This window comes from Podarcis vaucheri, assembly GCF_965113315.1.
Source record: "Podarcis vaucheri genome assembly, chromosome: 13".
In the NCBI taxonomy this organism is placed as follows: Eukaryota; Metazoa; Chordata; class Lepidosauria; order Squamata; family Lacertidae; genus Podarcis; species Podarcis vaucheri.
In genome coordinates this window covers 36,290,150-36,312,554 of record NC_138751.1, presented here as the reverse complement: position 1 = coordinate 36,312,554, position 22,405 = coordinate 36,290,150, and the positions used below count along the sequence as shown (strand labels likewise).

Sequence of the window (22,405 nt, the reverse complement as noted above, 5' to 3'; positions counted from 1 at the left end):
TTTGAACCATACATTTAAAGTGCACAAACCCTCCAAGAATCTGTGGGACTGTAGTTTGTTCCTCAAAGAGCAGGCATAGGCAAACTCGGCCCTCCAGATGTTTTTGGCCTACAAACCCCATCATCCCTGACCACTGGGTCCTGCTAGCTACGGATCATGGCTACCGGCCAAAAGTCATACCTGCTGTATGACTAGAGATTCCAGGAACATGGAAAGAGGCTACACAAGTGACTCATTCTTTACACACACACCTTTGGCACCATGAGTGTGTGAACAACACCCTCCATAATGAGGAAAACATGCTCTGCATATGATTTGAAACATTTGATGGTTAGGGCAGTTCTTTCCCCCAGGGAGTCCTTCCCCGGGGATTGTGGTGGGGCTAAGAGGAGCAGGTTCTGCAGGGACAACCCAGAAGATGGCAGGCCACTTCACAGTAGTGTCGTACCACTTCAAAAAGAATCCTGGGAACTGTAGTTTGTTAAAGGGTGCTGAGAGTTTTGCCATGAGACTCTTGTTTCCCAAAAGGAACTACTGTTCCCAGAGTGCTTTGACAATCAATCCCTCTTTCCAGGCAACTGGGAATTGTCATTCTGTGAGGGGAGTGGGGGTTGCCGAACAACTATCAGCACCCTTAACAATTTCCCAGAATTCTTTTTGGGGGGTAAAGGGACCCCTGACCATTAGGTCCAGACGTGGCCGACTCTGGGGTTGTGGCACTCATCTCGCTTTATTGGCCGAGGGAGCCGGCGTACAGCTTCCGGGTCATGTGGCCAGCAAAACTAAGCCGCTTCTGGCAAACCAGAGCAGCGCATGGGAACACCATTTACCTTCCCACCGGAGCGGTACCTATTTATCTACTTGCACTTTGATGTGCTTTCGAACTGCTAGGTTGGCAGGAGAAGGGACCGAGCAATGGGAGATCACTCCGTCGTGGGGATTCGAACCACCGACCTTCTGATTGGCAAGTCCTAGGCTCTGTGGTTTAACCCACAGCGCCACCCACGTCCCTGTTTAATGTGGTATTGCAGTGGCATTGGATGTTCAATGCCAATGCAGCCCAAGTTGAAGATGGAGATCTCTACCCAAGAGAACTTTTATTTTTTATGCATTTGATGCATTTCTCTCTCTCTCTCTCTCTCTCTCTCTCTCTCTCTCTCTCTCTCTCACACACACACACACACACACACACACATTGTGGCATGCAGAACCCTGGTGGGGGCTACATTGTGTAGACTACAACATTTAAAATGGTCACCACATCCTGTGTGGCAAGCAGACAAGGAAGAGTCACCCCAACATTAGAGGAGGAGCTTAATTCATTCGCCATGTTTTGCATATGCATGACTTTACCAGTAGAAGTCTGTGGCTTGGCTCATTTTCTTAAATTATTTTGTCCTTTTTTTAATGTATTTTGAGTTCTCTGCAGTTGAGTCACCAATTGCCCTAGTGGTTCCCATCTGTAAAATGGATAAATGTTTTCTAGATGCTTAATTCCCTTGGCAATATGTGCTGCATGTGTGTGACTTGAGCTGCAGACATTTGTGGCTCGGAGCTCATTTCCTGAATCTTCTGCTTTGCATGTATATTTCATCCCATTTTCTGGATGTGGCAGAGTTGTAAACCTGGTTCAGATTATGATCTTGCATGGCCTGCTATCGTACGGTCGTGCTATGCCCGGTGACAGATTTGTAAACTCATACACTGGCAGTTTTCATTTGCCAGCAGAACATTTTCTGCGCCTGGCCAAGCTCTGTCTCTGGGCCCCTCCAAAATTATTTCAAGAGCTGGGGATTCTACTTGGGCAAAAACTGATTTTGGTGGGTATGAGCTAAAACACCTTGCCTGTCTCTAAAGAAACACAGAGGGTGTCATCATACTGAAGGAAAATCCAAGTACAGTGGTACCTCTGGTTACGAACTTAATTCGTTCCGGAGGTCTGTTCTTAACCTGAAACCGTTCTTAACCTGAGGTACCACTTTAGCTAATGGGCCCTCCCGCTGCCACGGCACACGATTTCTGTTCTCATCCTGAGGTAAAGTTCTTAACCTAAGGTACTACTTCCGGGTTAGTGGAGTCTGTAACCCAAAGTGTTTGTAACCCGAGGTGTTTGTAACCCGAGGTACCACTGTATCACTCTTATTTAGTCCAGACCTTCAAGGAACAAACACCCCAAAGAGGCCACATCTTGTGATGATCCCTTACCAGTTTGCAGGAAGTACTACTCTGCAGTGACGTAGCATGGGTAGCCAGTGTCCGGGGCAAGGCAAGTATCCTCAGCACTACCCAGCAATAGGCTGGACTGAAGGGGCAATAGCTTGACAACATGCCCAAGTGGCAGCTGTGGTACCCCAGGAGCATGGAGCATGGCAGAGAGTGGGACGGGGGATTGGTCTGGAGAGGGTATGTTTCTAAAGCCCTATGCAGAGGGTGCCTTATCAACAGGCCATCACCCAAATCCACTTCTCAGTCCGCCCATGCAAACATCGGGAGATTTTCTATGTGAGGGGGAGGGCACACTAGGAAGCTGGATAGCTCAGTTGGTTAGAATGTGGTGCTAATAACACCAAGGTTGCAGGTTCAATCCCCATATGGGACAGCTGTATATTCCTGCCTTGCAGGGTGTTGGACTAGATGACTCTCAGGGCCCTCCCAACTCTATGATTACAACTTTCTCTTTTTTTCCCTTTTGAAATTTTGCACCCCACAGAATTTTGCGCCCAGGGCAACCACCCCTATGGCTCACGCTATGCCACGGCTACACCACGTGATTGTGTGTGTGTGTTACAAAGCCAACCATGGGTTTCTTCCCAGACCTTCAATCAACAATGAACTATTAGTAACACTGGTAAATCTAAAACTTCAGTGGTGGGGTGGAATGCAGGTTTGCAGAGATACCCGACCACATATTCTAAAGTAAAGGTTGTGATCCTCTAACTGCTGTAGGACTCCAATTCCCATCAGTGCCTGGCAGTCAAGGATTATGGGACCTGGACTCCAACTACATCTGGAAGGTCCCTGGTTCCCCATGCCTCATCGAAACTCATCAGCCTTCCAGAACCTGGTGCCATCCAGATCTTTTGGATTTCCATTCCCATTAGCCCCAACCACCATGGCCAATGGTCAGGGTTGATGGGAGTTTAGTTCAAATATCTGGTGGGCACCAGGCCGAGGACAGCTGAGAGAGATTTTAACGGCATGAATTTGACTAAGATCAGTGCATTTGGGACCCCTTTTATGTTCCATTCACAGGTCCCAATCTGGAGACTTTTGCGTCAGGTGTGGAAAAGAGGAGACTGAGAGGAGATATGACAGCCATCTTCAAAGATCTCAAGGGCTGTCTCAAGGCAGAGGGAACAAACTTGCTTTTTCCGAAGGGAAGGACTAAAACCAATGGCTTCAAGTGAACTTTCTGACAGCAAGAGCTGCTTGACGGTGGAACGGTCTCCTTCCAGAGGTTGTGAACTTTCCTCCCTTGGAGGTTTTTAAGCAGAGGCTGGATGGCCATCTGTCGTGGATGCTTTAGCTGGGACTCCTACATTGCAGGGGTTGGACTAGATGACTCGAGGGGTCCCTTCCAAGTCTACAATTCTATTATTCTAACCATGCAAACTCTGAATAAATGGGAAGCCCAGTGCCGGATTTATGTATAAGCTATAGCTGAGGGCCCCACTCTCTTGGGGCCCCCCCAAAAAAAATTAAAGAAAAAAACAGGATGTACACTTCCAAAATATAAGATAAAAAACAAATAAAATAATTCCTACATACAGCAACAGTATTTGGTGTTGTGTAGGCTTCTATGATGTAAGTAATGGGCCTTGTCTGCCACTCTGCTCCCTAAAATATCACTGGTTTGTTCATTTCTATATACAGTGGTTCTTCAGGTTAAGTACTTAATTCGTTCCGGGGGTCCGTTCTTAACCTGAAACTGTTCTTAACCTGAAGCACCACTTTAGCTAATGGGACCTCCTACCGCCGCTGCAGCACGATTTCTGTTCTCATCCTGAAGCAAAGTTCTTAACCAGAGGTACTATTTCTGGGTTAGCGGAGTCTGTAACCTGAAGCCTATGTAACCTGAAGCATATGTAACCAGAGGTATCACTGTACAGGGTGCCTACATTCTGCATGGACTGGTTGCCTATGAGGTCCATAAATTACCATATAGCATATATTCAACACCAAAACAGCAACAATTTGTTGTTGACAAAGGACAGCTGGACATATAATGGGGCCCATTACCTTCAGTAGCTTAGGGCCTCATCAAACCTAAATCCAGTCCTGGGGAAGCCCTAGTCAACGTGCCCTCCAGATGTTGCTGAACTACAACTCCCACCATTCCTGATAATTGGCCATACTGGAGGGGCTGATGGGAATTGTAGTCCATCAACATACAGAAGGCACTACACTGGCTTTGCCTGCCCTATGGGGTTCCTCATTATGCAGTTGTGGGGCGCTGCTGAGGCAGAGCATGGCATTGTGTCTCTGGAGGTCCAGTTCCATACATTAACTGAGTCTGCAGGAACGGTGGTGTTGAAGACTCATAACAGTTGTCTTCATTTATTTTCTAGATTCAAACTTTACAACAGGCATGGCCAAACTTGGCCCTCCAGCTGTTTTGGGACTACAACTCCCATCATCCCTAGCTAACAGGGCCAGTGGTCAGGGATGAGGGGAATTGTAGTCCTAAAACAGCTGGAGGGCCAAGTTTGGCCATGTCTGCTTTACAAGAACTATAAAGGAGGAGCTTGACAGCGTTCGTTTGTACAAAAAAAAATTATTTATAGTTTTACATTCTGTTTATAAATTGAAAACAATACAATATACCAAAAGCTGTATTTCAATAAATAAAAATGTCATTATGCTTGGCAAAGTGGGGGGGGGGGGAGAGAGAAAAGTTAAATTAGTTTTTTTCTTTTTTCTTTTAATGGTTTAGTTAAATAGCCTCCAGTTATTTGCTGGAGGTTGGGGGGAGGGGAGAGACTTCATGTTGTAGCTGAAACAAATATGAAAAATCCCTTTTTCTTTTTTTAAAAAAAAATGGGAGTGGGGAGAGGATATGGAGATTACATTCTACAAACGTTTCATTGACTGTAAACATAATCCTGGCTTTAGCACAATTTTTAATGAAAAAATATTTTAGTACAGACAGACATGGAAGCAAAATTGGCTTTGAAGAAAGCAGTTGGATATTTTAAAAATATATATATATTTCCCCCTGCTTTTAGCAAATTGCGGCTCTATGGGGATTGGCTACCTAGAACTATCACCAATTTCTTTTGCAGGTAGAAGGTGAATTGAACCAATTTTGATAGGTAAGTTCTTGCCAGTTTTAACCCCATGAGAATATCCAGCCTAACTTGTATCCTTGCCCCCCTCCCATTATGAAATTATGCCAATATTTAGGCTCTCTTTCCTACAGTGCTTGGAGTGAACTGTTTTGATTTTATAATGTTCACTGAATTGGTTCCAAAATCTCTGAACCTGAAAGCCATTCCTATAACTAACAGGTGAACTAAAATCAAGTTTGTTATGGGGTAGAGCTTTGAACGATTTCTAGTTCCTTCTCCTTTTTTTGTATTATTTTTTTATTTATTTTAGACTCTTTGGGCCTTTACGTTTGTAGAACATAATATTTGGGGGGAAATAAATGAAACAATTTCTCATTCCACTCTCTGTGTGTGCACTGACATTTTCTGAGTCTTAAGTATATTCTATACTCCAGCACCGCAGCTTGTAACATTCTGAATCGGTTTATTTTGGTTTGGTGTTGTTGTTGTTGTTGTTGAGGATTTGGACGGACTTGAATTGAACTGTGAACTGAACTAGTTTGTTTTGTAAAGGGAAGAACCCAAACTTTTTAGACATATAGAACTAGAACTAGTCCCTTAAATAAAAAGAACTCTCCAAGCGCTGTTTTCTTGTCTGTTTGACCAGTTAATCATTCCTTCTCTCAGGCCCTTGCCTGGAGTAGATCTTTGTGCAGCTCAAAACCTTGCTACACTAACTAGGATTGCCCAAAAAAAAGAAACATAAAGATGGCAAAGCTCCTGTGCCTTGAGCCTCTGCAGGACAAGGCAGAAATACAACAGATAAAGTCCTCCCGTCACTGAACCTCCAAACCAGCAACACCACTACCTGTTTATTTCCTGTCTTCCATCAATACTGCTTAAGGCACAGAAGCCTTGCTGGATGAGAGGGGGAAATATGGCAAAAACCTGACCTCTTACTAACACAACTAGATCTGACGTAAGGCCCGTGTCACCCAAGAGCCTATCTTTGGAACGAAAAACACACAAGCACCTCTCTTGTAAAATCCCTGATGAAGAGACGCCGATCCAAATGGGACCCTGACCTTCCATTCGTGTTTCGGAGCTGGGGGATTCTTTCCCTAACTTTGCCTCACACAACCTGCCATCGTTGTTAAGATTTGGTCCCTGGACATGTCCGTTCGAAGTCCATCTCCTGCCAGGGATGTTCTCACCAGGAGGAAAGTGCTGGTGATTCCTTCAAAGAAGCCAACTTCTCCCTCCAAACTCCACGCCCTCCTTTCGCCTGTTCCGGGGACCCTGATCAGCACTTTGGAGGAAGAGACACATCGAGGATGGGCTGATGCTGCCAGTGCCCCTTTTGTCACATCACCGGAGGCCTCCCCATGGCGTCTTGGTGCTGCGGTTGGTGGTACCAAGGTCCAAAACTGTTGATGTAGCTGCTGGGAGGCAGGGGAGGGCCTTTGCAGGCCATGGGGATGTCCCAGAGTGGGGGGATGTTGGGGGAGCAAGGGGACAAGGATGAGGAACTGTGGAGGTGGTCATCTTGGATGCTGGAGCCCTGCTTCATAATCTTTTTGAACTTGGAACGCTTGTTCTGGAACCAGATCTTCACCTGCGATAACAGAGAGGGAAAGGTGTAAACAGAGCATGTAGAGAAGTAGCCTCAATTTATTTCGGTCAACAACCAGTTGAGAGAAGCGAAACAAGGCTAGGAGAAAGAAAGGAAAAAAAGTCATCAAGCAAGTTCTTCCTTCTTGAACGCCCTTGCTAAATATATATATATATTTCTCATCTTAAAGGTCTTCCCCCACTTTGCATTTATGAATAGTGCTAGGTTCAAGAACTGTAGTGCGGTCAAATATTGAATATGCGAGTCAACACTTGCTCCGATTGCGTTAAACTTCTTCAGCAACATTCAAGTTGAAACTCAAATGTGAAATCATTGGAAAAATTCTAAGGAGTCAAAATTTGGATGCAGAACTTCTGCCAGGTATTGAATTGTCTTGGCATTCCTTTCCCTTTCCAGTCTGTGTTGAAGTTGCCATATATGGACTCAGCCAAACACTCAGACTTGGAGTAACATTCATGCAGGAAGGAAGCCCTTTACTGGTCCTACCTGTGGCCTGACTCTACTTAAGACATCTGATCCTATGCACCTACGCAGTGTGGGGATGCCTATGTCAAACCACTTGTGTATAATGTTCTTGAACGGCACTGTCCTGGTGCTATTTCCACCAAGGGCAAAATTGTGGTGGTATTGCTGGTAAGATTCAACTAGCCCATCATATCAGGGCAAAGACTTCTACTTGTGGGCTGGGACTTTCTCTCACACATGCCCTTAACCCTCCAAAAGAGTGATTCTGTTTTAAAATGAAGGTAAAGGGACCCTGACAGTTAAGTCCAGTCACGAACGACTCTGGGGTTGCGGCGCTCATCTCGCTTTACTGGCCGAGGGAGCCGGCGTTTGTCTGCAGGCAGTTTTCCTGGGTCATGTGGCCAGCATGACTAAGCCACTTCTGGCGAAGTTAGAGCAGCACACGGAAACACAGTTTACCTATTTATCTACCTGCGCTGGTGTGCTTTTGAACTGCTAGGTTGGCAGGAGCAGGGACCGAGCAACGGGAGCTCACCCCATCACGGGGATTCGAACTGCCAACCTTCCAATTGGCAAGCCCTAGGCTCAGTGGTTGAGACCACAGCGCCACCCGCGCCCCTTTAAAATAAAAAACAGTCTCAAGGCTGTATCTGAAAACAGATGAACAAGGTAAGGAGGCGATTAGCTGTTTGATTTTCTGCCAGCTGTCCACTCAGAATCCCCACCCCACCCCACCCAGCTGCTTTTTTCTCCCATGGAGGAAAAGATACCGGGTCCCCAAATCTTTTTCTCTCTTGGGAGAAAAACAGGGGGTCAGGGGTCCCTTTACCTTTACCTATATGTTGGAAGCTGCCCAGAGTGGCTGGGGCAATCCAGCCAGATGGGCAGGGTATAAATAACAAGATTATTATTATGATGGAATAGAACATACCTATTTTCATTGGAGAGTTGGAGGGTATGCATGGACACTCAAAGCAGCAGTACAGTAATGTGTGGTGGGGATTGTGCCAATAAAGGAACTGCATCTAGAGAAGGATACCCTAGAATTCATTGCAGCCTGGTACCTATTGGATCATGTGGCATGGCCTCTGAGGCCAGAAATTTCCAAACGCTTTAAGTCAACCTGCAATGAGCCGGTGAATGGATAATCCTGCCTCAAGGCAAGGGGCTGGGGTTGCCTTGCCTCTTGGTGCCTTCCAATGCCAGAATCCTCTTTCCATCTGCCTTAATTTCCTAGTCTGTAAAATGGGAATAATCGTGCCCTATCTCCTAGGGCTATTGCAAGGATTAAAGATCAGGGCTTGTGAAGCATGCTGCATATTTTGGCAACCTCCAGCAGCTACTTGCCCCTACTTGCCTTTTTAATATGCTCTGTTGCTGCCTGACCCCAGCTAACTTTTTCAAGAAGTTCTCCTTCCCCACCTTTTCTTCCTTCTTCTCCACCCCCCCCCCAAAAAAAAGCTGGTTGCACAATGGCATTTGTGGAAAGATCAGAGAGGGCAAAGTGTAAACATTGGTCTTCAGGGCATTTCGAGGAGGTGGAAAACTACTGGAGGGAGAAGCAGTAGAAAAATATGTGATTTATCCCTCCAGAGTCTTCCCTTCTTATGTGCTACATTATCCCCGTCTCATCATGTTGAAAACTTAGGAGTGTAGTGTAGCAGGGGGAGCAGATGGAGTGTCATATATTACTGGGTAATAGTTTAAAATACAGGAGAGAAACAATGGGGGGGAGAGAATCTACTGTCAAGCACCTGTAACTTTGGGGGGGGGAATTTTTGCATGCAAAAGAAGATTCACTGGAGACTAATCATCCTAGTAACCAGTTCTTCATAAGTGAAAAGTAGCCAGAAGGATTGGGACTGTGATTCCACTATTATTAATAATATGTATTTTTAATTTATTGCCTGCCCTCAATGCCAAGGTCCCAGGGCAGCTTATAACAATTTAAAATGCACTGCTAATACCCCGCCAGCAATGTACACCACCCTTTTGCCCCAGCTGGGGCCACGAGGTGGTAGAAAATAGACTTACTGCACACCTTCCATTTGGTGAGCATTTAAAATAGGTGCCAGGGCTAAAGGCCAGGTTGAAGCTAATGGGTCATAGCTCAATGGCTGAGAATGTATGTTGCACACAGGAGGTCTGAAATCCAGGTCACGCTCACATCTTACATTTAAAGCACTCTTATACCACTTCAGCAGTCATGGCTTCCCCCAAAGAATCCTGGGAACCATAGTTTGCTAAGGTTTCTGGGAACTGTAGCTCTGTGACCAGTGGCATAGGAAGGGGGGTGCAGGGGTGCAGGCCGCCCCGGGTGTCATCACTGAGGGGGGGTGACAAAATGGCAAAAAATGTGTGTTTTTGAAAAAATAACTCCCACTCCCACCACACACCCCTTCCTAGCCAATGCAGGAACACTCTCCCCTCGAGCAATTTCCAGAAACCAGAAGCATTATGCCTCCAACTTTGCAGGCAGAGCACAGTCTTTATGGCTAGTAGCCTTCGACAGCCCCCTCCTCCATGAACCTGCCTAATCCAGAGCTGTAGCTAGGTGAGGAGGGGGGCACTGGGCATCACACCACGGGGCCTGCAGCGTGCCTGAGCCACGCGTCTCTCCTGAGACCCCAGGCACCCAAGTGGCTAGCTAGGCCGCTGTATGTGACAAGTCTCTTAACTACTCTCTGCAACCTTTGCAAATTATGGCCTCCCAAGGTTCCTTGGGGACGCGGGTGGCGCTGTGGGTTAAACCACAGAGCCTAGGACTTGCCGATCAGAAGGTCGGCGGTTCGAATCCCCGCAATGGGGTGAGCTCCCGTTGCTCAGTCCCAGCTCCTGCCAACCTGGCAGTTTGCAAGCACGTCAAAGTGCAAGTGGATAAAGGTAAAGGTAAACGGCGTTTCTGCTCTGGTTCACCAGAAGTGGCTTAGTCATGCTGGCCACATGACCCGGAAGCTGTATGCCGGCTGCCTTGGCCAGTAAAGTAAGATGAGCGCCGCAACCCCAGAGTCGGCCACGACTGGACCTAATGGTCAGGGGTCCCTTTACCTTTAGGATTCTTGGGGAGAAGCCAATGTGGTATAAGATATAGTATGGATGCAACCTAGATCTCAGGGATCTCCAGATCAAAGAGATAGCAGGAGATGTGAAAAACCCTTTTTCGCTTGAGACTCTGGAGAGCTTCTGCCAACAAGGGTAGACAATGCTGGCATAAGGAAGTTTTGTCTGCTCCAGCTGCACCATCAGCCTTTATTATTGAACATACACATAGAGAGAGCCTGGGACAGATTATTTTCTCCTGAGAAAGGGTGGCTTAGAAGAGGGATCCTTGCTCATGGTGTGAAGAACTCATCCCACTTTCATCCCCGGAAAAACAGGTCCTGCAGGTTGTTGCTTTGTCTCCAAAACCTGCCAAACCTGTTTGTCCAGAAGGGAGGTTGGGAGAAAATAAATGTGCGCCCCACAAGAAGCGAAGACTCCCTGAAACCACCTTGAGCTCTCTTTTTAAATATATATATATATATATATTGTCCACCATGGACTTCCCCTGAGCAAGTGGATTTAGGCGACAAGGCTCAATTTTTTGAAACAACATTATATTCATACTAAGTTCTCTCTCTCTCTCTCTCTCTCTCTCTCTCTCTCTCTCTTGGAGGGAGGGGCTAAATTTGCCCCATTGCTGTGAAAAATATTGGAAACCGTAGTTTACAGAAAGTCACATACTTTAAATACATGGTGTGTATGAAAACTGTAGCATAAATGCATCACAGCTGCTCAACCCCACAGACTTGTTCAAGGCCTAAAACTAAACCTCTTTGGTTCTGACGAAGTTTCAGAGAAGAGTATAGGCTCATATTTGGTGCACCTGGGAAGACAATTTATTTGTAGAATAAGTTTATAACCCAACATTTTTGAGAGGGGGAGGAACCCTTTCCAAAGAAGCTCACAAGAATGTAAAACAAAACTCAACCGTTCATTTAAAACGTTTTTTAAAAAGTGGGTAAAACAGGTAAATAAAATAATAATAATAATAATAATAATAATAATAATAATAATAATAATAATGGGAGCCACACTTTACGACCAGCACATGCAACACAAAAATAAAACACTGAACAGAACAAAATGAGTTTTTGAAGCCTACTCAGATACAAGTCGATACAGACAATATCCTAGGTTACTTATTTTGGCTGAACTTCACGCTACACAGTGTCTAAATGTGCAAGCTGAGGGTGCTTGTGGTGTCCAAAGTATAGAGGAACTTTTTGCAGACCGAGAGGAGCAGAACTATCCAAGATCCTTGTTTCCACAAGTGCCTCACACTGAGGCAAAAGTCCTGACTTTTGCTGTTACTCTTTCATTCCACTGTGGAACCAGAATTTGTTGCAGAATACCAACTCCTCACCTGCCCGAACGCCAAAAATTCCATGGGCTAATCTATTCTAATTTTAATCTGTTTTAGCATGTTAACTTCTGTACGTTTTAAAGTGCTGTTGTAATTTTTTTTTTCTTGATTTCATTGCTTTATCTTTTCGTAAACTGCTTTGAGGTTTCTACAAGCCAGTGGTGTGTCAATTTTATGACATAATACGAGTCCTCTTAACCTCAGAATCATGGGTTTGAACCCCATGTTGGGTGGAAAGATTCCTGATTTTTTGGGGTTGGACTAAATGATCCTTATGGTCCCTTCTAGCTCTTATGATTCTGTGAAATACACATATAGCACCTTTATCTGCCAAGCAGCCAATTGGGGGAGCTATTCAGTTTGGAATATTCCATGTGCTCCAGCCCATAGCTGCTCGGAAAGAGACCAAAACAAACTGCTGCCTTTTTTCCCTATTCACGTTTGGTTTACCTGCTAATTCTGACATCGTACAGAGGAAGAACCCCATTTTATAACGCTTCACAGCCCTACAACACAATTCCCTGCCCTCACCCACCCCACAAAGTTCTCAGCGTGCAGATTTGGCAGGTTCTTACTTGACTCTCTCCTTCTCTGCCTAAATAAAAATAAATCTTTTTTATGCCTCTGGCTCTGGGCTCACCCCTGACATCTGTCTGTCTCGAGCAATCTCCTTAAGCTGCTCAACCACCTGTGAGGAAGGGCTTCTGGGTGAGTGGAACAAACTTTCGACGGTGCCAATTCCCCTAAAATCCCCCAAACCGTGGGCAAAACACAGGGGTCGAGACTCCAGCGAGAGTCACGTGGAAACAGACATCACTGGACCGTGCCTTTGGATTTGGCGCACCAAAAGGGGAGTTCATAAGCTTTACCAGTTGAATATGCATGGTTGTTGTCATCCTGGCAGGGATCCCGTGCTTCTTAAACATTGGGGGCGCGGGCAGAAATTCAACAGGTGAAGCATTTCTAGCCACAGGGGAAAACCTCGTACTTCATTTCCACTCAACCCCATTCCCACAATCCTCCTGTATGTTCCTGAGCTTTCTCCATTAGTTTCTTGCCTGAGGAAGAGCGCAACACCTTCCGGGCAGAGAACACCTCACTCTGCTCGGCACCTGCCACAGTCACTCACACCTGCACAATAAAATGTCACCACTGGCGCAAAGTGTTGCTGCCCAGGATTCCAGCCTCTCCCTTCCCTTCCCTCGCTCCCTCGCTTTCCACCACCTCCCTGAAACTGTTTGTCAGCATTCCACAGCCACTGAGCGTGCTCAGTGCGCGCTCGGCTGCTATTGGGTCCCACACTACGCAATGCACCCTTCCCTAAATGCGTTTCTTGTACTTCCGCAAACCTCTCAAGCCTGCTGCCAACTCTTTCTCGACCGTAGGCTGCGCAGTTGTGGCTACGAAAGGAATGACACGCGCAGCCATAAGCTCAGAAATGGAGGGGATGGGAAACGATGGTAACATTTCATTCCAATTTCACTTATCAGAAAAATTATTGCATTTTCTACTACTGTTACTACATAGCTACTAAAGACAGACTGGACTATCACAACTAGTGTGATGTAGTCAGTGCTGGATTTACGTACAGTGGTACCTCGGGTTACATAAGCTTCAGGTTACAGACTCTGCTAACCCAGAAATAGTACTTCAGGTTAAGAACTTTGCTTCAGGATGAGAACAGAAATTGTGCTCCAGCAGCACAGCAGCAGCAGGAGGCCCCATTAGCTAAAGTAGTGCTTCAGGTTAAGAACAGTTTCAGGTTATGAACGGACCTCCGGAACGAATTAAGTACCGTATTTTTCGCTCTATAACACGCAGATTTTTTCTCCTAAAAAGGAAGGGGAAATGTCTGTGCGTGTTATGGAGCGAATGTGTGGTCCCTGGAGCCAAAAAATCGGGCAAAAATCAAACCGTGCTTCACGGAGAAGGGAAGCCTTGAAAAGAGGAAGCGGGTGCTTTCCTGCATTCTGCCTCCGGGTCTTACTGCCCACCCTCTTCTGTTTCGTTGCTGTGTTTGCTGAAACGGAACAAAGAGCAGGGAAAGCCCCTCCCCTCCAGGCAAGAAGAGGGGAAAAGCAAACTGTCGCTCCTTCCTCTCTGTGCTCCGCTCCTTCCTCTCTGTGCTCCGGTGCTGCTGAAAACATGCAGGTGGGAGAGAGAGAGAGAGAGAGAGAGAGAGAGAGAGAGAGCAGAATGTCGTTCTTTCCTCTCTGTGCTCCGGTGCTGCTGAAAACATGCAGGTGGGAGAGAGAGAGAGAGAGAGAGAGAGAGAGCGAGCTGGCTGGCTTGGGTGGGTGCGTGGGGGAAACTTTTGCCTTCCTTTCCTCCCTCCCGTTATACCCCACTCCTGCATTCTTAGCCCTTCTGTGTTTTTCCTTCCCTCCCCACTTAAAATGTGGTTAAAAAGCATGGATCCACATGGATCCTCAGGATTTTTGCACTGGGTCACCCCAAATTCACCATCAGAGCACATAGCATGTCCATGGCTACAGCCTGCCCCCCAAAAATCATGCACCCACTGTTGCCTGGGGCTGCAATGGTGCAAAAATGTGGTTAAAAAGCATGGATCCACATGGATCTTTGCATTGGGTCACCCCCAAATTCACCACCAGAGAACATAGCATGTCCATGGCTACAGCCTGCCCCCCCAAATCACGCACCCACTGTTGTCTGGGGCTGCAATGGTGCAAAAACGTGGTTACAAAGCATGGATCCACATGGATCCTCAGGATCTTTGCATTGCGTCAGCCCAAATTCACCATCAGATCACATGTCTGTGGCCACAGCATGAAGCACAAAAATGATACATCCAATGTTTCATTCAGAATGTTTTTTCCCTTGTTTTCCTCCTCTAAAAACAATGTGCGTGTTATGGTCAGGTGCGTGTTATAGAGCGAAAAATACGGTATGTAACCAGAGCTACCACTGTATAAGCTAAATAAGCTATAGCTTAGGGCCCCAAAAAAATTTAAGAGGAAAAAAACCTGGATGTACATTTCCAAAATATAAGATAGAAAACAAATAAAATAAAACCTACATACAACAACAGTGTTTTGTGTTGTGTAGGCTCCTATGATGTAAGTAATAGGCCCCGCCTGGTAGCCTGCTCCCTAAAATATCACTGGTTTGCTCATTTCTCTATACAGTGGTACCTTGTTTCTCAAACTTGGGCTTCTTAATTGCATTTCAATATTAATATATTTCTTCTTAATTGTATTTCAGTTCAACAATTACTTTGATAAAATACATATTTTGTTATGTGCCAATGCCTTTAGATACCTATTAGGTCCATAAATCACCATATAGCATATATTCAACACAAAAAACAGTGGCAATTTGTTGTTGACAAAGGACAGCTGGACATATAAAGGGCCCCATTGCCTTCAGTAGTTTAGGGCCTCATCAAACCTAAATCTGGCCCTGGGTGTAGTAGTTAAGAGCGGGGGTTGCGGGGGTATCTTAACTCTCTATGATCTTTAATTCTTGTTTTCTTTCTGTTCATTCTATCCAGTGCTATTTTTCTAGAAAAAGAGGTTCCAGAACTTCCTTTCCTCTTTATTTTCTTCTTTTACTTTGGAAAAAGAAGGAAAGCTGTCTGTAGACAAACGCCAGCTCCTTTGGCCTGAAAGCGAGATGAACGCCACAACCCCATAGTCGCCTTTGACTGGACTTGACTGTCCAGGGGTCCTTTACCTTTACCTTATTTCTTTTTTTTTACACAGGTATTAAAGTCCTCTTTCTCACCAGGCCACCCTACATGTAAGGTAAAGGGACCCCTGACCATTAGGTCCAGTCGTGACCGACTCTGGGGTTGCGGCGCTCATCTCGCTTTATTGGCCGAGGGAGCCGGCGCACAGCTTCCAGGTCATGTGGCCAGCATGACTAAGCCGCTTCTGGCAAACCAGAGCAGCGCATGGAAATGCTGTTTACCTTCCCGCCGGAGCGGTACCTATTTATCTACTTGCACTTTGACGTGCTTTTGAACTGCTAGGTTGGCAGGAGCAGGGACCGAGCAACGGGAGCTCACCCCATTGCGGGGATTAGAACCGCCGACCCTCTGATCAGCAAGTCCTAGGTTCTGTGGTTTAACCCACAGTGCCACCTGCGTCCCTTACCCTACATGTAGATCACACCTAAAACTCCTAGAAACCTGGGGGTGGGGGAAGTTATGTTACAGATAAATGAACCAAAGGACATTTGCAACATCTCACCTGGGTTTGGGTCAAGCCCAGCTGCGCTGCTAGCTCGGCTCGCTCGGGTAATGCCAGGTACTGGGTTTGCTGGAAGCGCTGGTTGAGGGCCTGGAGCTGGAGACTCGAGTAGATCGTGCGTGGCTTGCGGATCTTCTTGCCTTTGCCGTTGATGCGGATTTCGCCGTTCTCAATGATGGTCGATTTCTCAAGGTCTTCGAAAGCAAACAGAAAGGCGAAAGGGAAAAGGAAGTAAGTAACTGGACCCAAATCCAGCAACTGTTAACATATAACCAGACAAGGATTCATCCAGGATTTGGATAAATGCATGCAACCACCAGGATGGGGTGTGTGGTGGGATCCTGTTAAATCTGTGGTTACATCTTTATAAAAACAAATTCCAAATATCCTTACATTTGTCCATGGCAAGTCTACGTTTGTGCACAACTTGTTCATTTGTTGCAAGCTTATCCTTATTCTCCATCCAATCATTAAAGAGAGATACATTTTTATTTTTCCAGTTCATAAATACCATATTAGATTAGGGTCTGGTTAACTACAATAACAAGCCCCCACCCACTTTTTAATGTATACAACATCTTTTTCTGCTTTGTTTTCTGCATGGGTACTATTTCTTGTTTCTTCTTTTTCGTGTCTTATCTTACTCTGTGCACTTGTAATTTTGTACTTTTTAAATTTTTCAATAAAGAATGTATTTTTTAAAAAATAAATCTGTGTTTGTATCATCTTCTTCAACCCTTTCTCGAAATGGCAACAGGGAAGTTTTTTTTCCTTCCCAGTGAGGATTGTGCAATCATAAGATTGCAAAATGTATATACAATGATGAAGGGCGTATTTGGAAACCGGTGCCTTGTAGTAGCTACTCCATCTGTTGTTGTTGTTGTTTTGCTCATTAGCATTTGATGCTGAAAACACAGCTATTCACACAAACTGAATTTTCAAATCAGCCGTTTTGTGCATTTTTATTTTTTTTTTATTGATTGATTGATTGATTGATTGATTGATTGGAGTGCTTGAAATCTGGTGAATGCATCAGCACAGGAGCTGGAATCGATTTCCAAGAGGGTGGTATAGGAATCTTAATCTACCTCAGAGTCCCTGATGTCCTCAAAGACCTTGATGATGCCGTCAAGCAGGATTTTGGGGCGGACACCCAGGGCCCCCCCAGTCAGCAGAATGACCAAGAGAGCCAGTTTTGAAGTGAACAAAGGTATACCCACTAACTTCTAAAGAGAGTCTCTGCCCCCCCCATAATAGTATTGTTTGTTTGTTTTTGTTTTTAGTGGGTTTTTGGTTTTTCAAAAGTTTACAAATATACAAATACCAGACACATAACTCACAAAGAATCCAGAACAGCTATGAATTTGCCTCCCTTCCCCTCCTTTTGTGGTTTTTTCTTTAGTTTTAGTTTTTTTTATACTGCATTTTCCACATAACTCCCTTTTTAAGTTATTCTTTTCTTTCTCTTAATCATTTTTTTATTAAACTGCTGGTTTTAGGTTAACCCTGCTGATGCCATAACTTTTCAAATATTCCACAAATTTCCCCCACTCTTTAGTAATTCTTTCCCCCTCTTGGTTTCTTATTACACCTGTTAATTTTGCCATTTCGGCATAGTCCATTAATTTGATCAGCCACTCTTCCTTGGTTGGAATAATGTCTTCTTTCCACCTCTGGGCAAATTCCATTCTAGCTGCGGTTGTAGCATACATAAACAATTTCTTAAGATCCTTTGGAATCTCTGTATCTACCCCTCAATGGAGTCTACTCCCTCATGGAGTATCTACTCCCTCATGGAGTCTGGAGTCTAAAATTACCTAGCTATACCACTGCAGTTAGGTAAAGAAAGCACTCTGCACATGCCCAAAAGCGCTGTGTTCACATGTCAACCCGCAGGTGCAAAAACAAATCTGAAAATGCCCACTGTTCCAATTAGTCACAGTTCAGTTCCTAATTCCTAAATGGAGAGGTGACACAAAAATCTCAATTTTTATGGTGGGTGGGCAGGTTGTGGTGACTGCATGTGGCTCTCTGTGTACACTCAGGAACCCACTAGTACTAACTCCTAGGGGCTGAGATATTAATTCACAAATCTGTAGCATAAGTCCTGGTTCAGAGTTGAGCCTCAACCACTAGCCCAGATCCCAGATCCCAGCAGAGCATTATGAATCCAGATCCCCGGTTGTGATGTCATGTGATTGACAGGCAGACGGCCCTGCCCATCTGCCAGATTTAGCCACACCCTAGCACTTTGCCCCCACTTCTCCACTAAGGCAGGATTTACACCATGCAAACGTTTACAAACCCTCCAAGTGTCCCTATTTTCCAGGGATGCTTCTGATTTAAAGAAGACATCCTGGTTTCTGATGTCCTACTTTTCTGAAGGATGTCCCTATTTTAATTGGAGAAATGTTGGAGGGTATGGTAGGATGTCTGTATTTTCCATTGGAGAAATGTTGGAGGGTATGGAGTTATCTGACTCCCAAGCTGTCTGAAGGCAATCCTGTACAGGGAAGGGGTTTTTTTGTTAATGTTTTATTATATTTTTATATATGTTGGAAGCTGCCAGTATAAAGAGCAAGATTATCATTATGGAATGGGATGTCCCTATTTTCATCGGAGAAATGTTGGAGGGTATGTGTTTGGTATGGGCTAAGGGCAGGGCCAGATTTAGGTTTGATGAGGTCCTAGGCTGCTGAAGGTAATGGGGCCCTTTATATGTCCAGCTGTTCTTTGTCAACAACAAATTGTCACTGGTTTTTTGGGGGGGTTGGTTGAATATATGCTATATGGTAATTTATGGACCCTAATAGGTATCTAAAGCCATTTGCACATGCAGAATGTAGGCACCCTATATACAGAAATGAGCAAACCAGTGATATTTTAGGGAGCAGGCTTGCATTACTTACATCATAGGAGCCTACACAACACAAAACACTGTTGCTGTATGTAGGTTTTATTTGATTTGTTTTTTATCTTATATTTTGGAAATGTACAGCCAGGCTTTTTTTTCCCCTCTAAATTTTTTGGGGGCCTCCAAGAGAGTGGGGCTTGTTTAGCTTATATATAAATCTGGCACTTGCTAAAGGGGTAGGAAAATAGCTACAGACCCAAAACCCCAAAAATGACCATGTGGATGTAGATCAACTGGGTGTCAGGGACTGGGCATTCTTGCACATCCCTTACTGACTACCTCCCTTGGAAAGTGTAGCTGTCATCTGTCTTTTGAAGGCTCCTTCAAACATGCAAGTCATCACTTGGTATTGCATCAAGCAATGGGCAAGGATATCTGAACAGGGCTGAGATTCCGGTAACACAAACTTACAAAGACAGTCAGGCATACAGAACGTGGCTGCCTCCTCACTATACATATAAAGCCCTGCATTGTCATCACTTCTAGCAGCTATGGAGAATCTTGAAAACTGTATGATTTTCACAGTGCCACAGTGCTTCTTCCCAGTGATCTTTGTGATTCAGGGGAAAGCAGGCCAGTCGCCTGTGTGCTACTGGTTTCCCATTGCAGTGAACAACAATATTGTAGAGGAAATAATCAGGGCTTGCATGTTATCACAGAACCTCCAAGTTAGGGTTGGCAAATTTCAAAAAGTGAAAATCCGGAAACAAAAGGTTTTTTTAAAAAACGTTTTTGAGCTATTTTGAACCAAAAGCTACGTACTTTTCCGACGTTGGTTGCCATACGTCCGGATTTCCCTGGACATTCCAGTGATTCCCTCCCAGATACTGTTATCGGTGGCCAAATTCCTACTACGTCTGGGAAATTCCGGGTGTAAGGCAACCCTACTCCAAGTGTCCCTATTTTCCAGGGACAGTCCCAGATTTACAGAAGCCATCCTGGTTTCTGATTGGATCCCGGAATGTCCCACTTTTCCTTAGGGCATCCCTATTTTTATCGGAAAAATATGACATCAACGTTGAGTGAGTTTTCTGCACTCCCACAGAACTACATCTCCCAAGACCCCTTGAGAGACCCTCAACCATTAACCCGCTCTCCAGTGTCAATGTGATGATATATGGACCTTCAATGTGCTTCTTAAAAAGGTGCCCAAATCTGCTTAAGGGACTTGGAGCATTTAAACACTGTGCAAGGATTTAAGCCCTGCCGAAACACAAGTCTAATGGGCAGCTGGGAGAAAAGAGGAGGCGACAGAAGGGCACCTCCATTAACATTTTATGACAAAATAAATCTCCTTGCATAAAGGTGTTTCTGAACTGAGCATGGGATTAAACCTCTTCAACAGATAGGAAGAGAAATCGTGGTAGAAAGGGTTGAAGGAATGAACTAACAGAGCAATCTAACCCTGACCTGAAATCAGGCCGGATTAGGTTTGATGAGGCCCTAAGCTACTGAAGGTAATGGGGCCCTTTATATGTCCAGCTGTCTTTTGTCAACAACAAATTGTCACTTTTTTGTGTTGAATATATGCTATATGGTAATTTATGGACCTAATAGGTATCTAAAGCCATTTGTACATAACAAAGTATGTATTTTATCATAAAATACCTATTTTATGTAGGCACCCTATACATAGAAATGAGCAAACCAGTGATATTTTAGGGAGCAGGCTAGCAGGCAGGGCCCATTACTTACATCATAGGAGCCTACACAACACAAAACACTGTTGCTGTATGCAGGTTTTGTTTTATTTGTTTTTTATCTTATATTTTGGAAATGTACATCCAGGCTTTTTCCCCCTCTATTTTTTTTGGGGTCCCCCCAAGAGAGTGGGGCCCTAAGCTATAGCTTGTTTAGCTTATACGTAAATCCGGCACTGCCTGAAATGCTGGAGGGGGGTTGGATGTGGTAAAAGTCTCTCTCTGCCCATCCCTGCCTGGCTCTGATGATGGGAGTCTTCTACTGACTGGGGGGAGACCTGCCAGCAAAAAGCTCCCCAGTCTGCCTGCCCAATTGTGGTTGGGCAGAAGCTACCGCGAGCAACCATTGGTAGCCATCAGAACCTCCAGAATGGAGCATTTTGGGGGCTGCAGCCCCAGAGTAGGAACAGGATCCAGACTACACTAGCACCTTCAGCTCTTGGCTGAAACCGAGCAGAGTCCCCACAAAAGGCAATTTTCCAGGGAAGCTTTGGCAACCTGTAGGCACCTCCCCCTTGCCTGGCAATTCCGGTGTGGTTAAAAGGGTTTCACTCGGAGCGAGGGCAGGAAAGGTTGCCATGAATTGGCTTTGTGATGTCAGCACATGGCCGGATCTGGTTGGCTACCTGATAGCGCTAGCCAGATCTGATTGGCTACATGATAGTCCTGCGACATCCTCACGGCGGCTAAGTCTCAATCACATCACCAGGAAAAAGGAGCCCCAGTTTAGGCAACGACTAGAAGGAATGATATGTTGAAACAGCTGCCAATCAGCCGGCGAACAACAGCCGAGGAGATGAGCGTGGGGGAGTTGGGAGGACATTTTGCATGCATATACAAAGCTCCACGGTCAAAATGTGTCCATTTGATGCAACCCTGTGAAATTCAAGTCTGTGCCGCAAAATTACGGTATATATATTATAATAAAACCATCTCTGAAGGAAATAAAATCATTATAATACTAAAGGGCTCAGTGCCATGTTACATTAAATTCAAAGTGTTCAATGTCATCAGCGTTAAGAGTAAGGATAATACAATTTTTTTGATAAGCAATATTTTATTTAAATGACAAGCAATTTTCATTGGATTTCTTTTAATGCATAGAGGGTGCATTAAAGGACTAGGGGAGGAAGGGTAATTTAACCCTTCCCTCCCTAGTCACAGCCCCATGAAAATCACCCACCCTGCACAGCAATTACACTTAGACAAAAAGCCTCCATTTATGCCAAACTTTCAGCTTTAGAAATTCACATTTTCCATATCTCTCTCCTTTTTTTATAGCAGTCTCATGGAGAACAGGCAATTTAAAAAAAATCATTTACCAAGTACAAAACCTAAGGATTGTAATGCCTAGTTGATCAGCATGATTTTTCCTCCTCCATACTTTGGAATTGCAAAGCCTATTCTGTTTTAACAAATCTGGTCTTCTTCTTTTTTTCTAAATGGGAACAGAAAATCTCGCACACATTCTCAGTTTTTTTCCAACCCAACGTACTCTGCATAAAAATTCCAGACTTGATTGTATTATGCAAAAAAATTTCCTCATTATATTCCTTGTTTTTAAAAACCTGCTCCTTTCCCCCCCCCCCAAGGAGGAGAGAGTAATTGAGGAGAAGAAAGCAGAGTCCAAAAAATGCAAACAATTTCAGGAAAGAGTCGCTGTCCAATCAGAGGCCTTGTTTTCCCTCATCTTGGCTTGAAACTGTGTCGGGGAAGGAGGCGAGGGGGAGAGGTCCCTGGGCAGTGCGGCTTTTAATTCTCACCGGGGTGAATTTTAATTAAGAAGCTCAATTGATGTGCAAAGCAA

At 44.9% G+C, this 22,405-nt stretch overlaps 2 protein-coding genes across 3 annotated transcripts in view; both read right to left on the bottom strand.

Moving 5' to 3' along the window:
- PDK2 (pyruvate dehydrogenase kinase 2) overlaps positions 1-22,405 on the bottom strand; it is a 266,084-nt gene that overhangs the window by 227,283 nt on the left and 16,396 nt on the right. The window lies entirely within an intron of this gene.
- Positions 4,526-22,405, bottom strand: part of DLX4 (distal-less homeobox 4) — a 34,865-nt gene continuing 16,985 nt past the window's right edge. Inside the window, exons 2-3 of the mRNA XM_082194525.1 lie at positions 15,985-16,178; positions 4,526-6,882 (exon numbers count right to left, since the gene is read on the bottom strand). Of these exons, the coding sequence (XP_082050651.1) occupies positions 6,631-6,882; positions 15,985-16,178 (446 nt within the window). The 3' untranslated portion in view covers positions 4,526-6,630. The remainder of the gene's footprint in view (positions 6,883-15,984; positions 16,179-22,405) is intronic.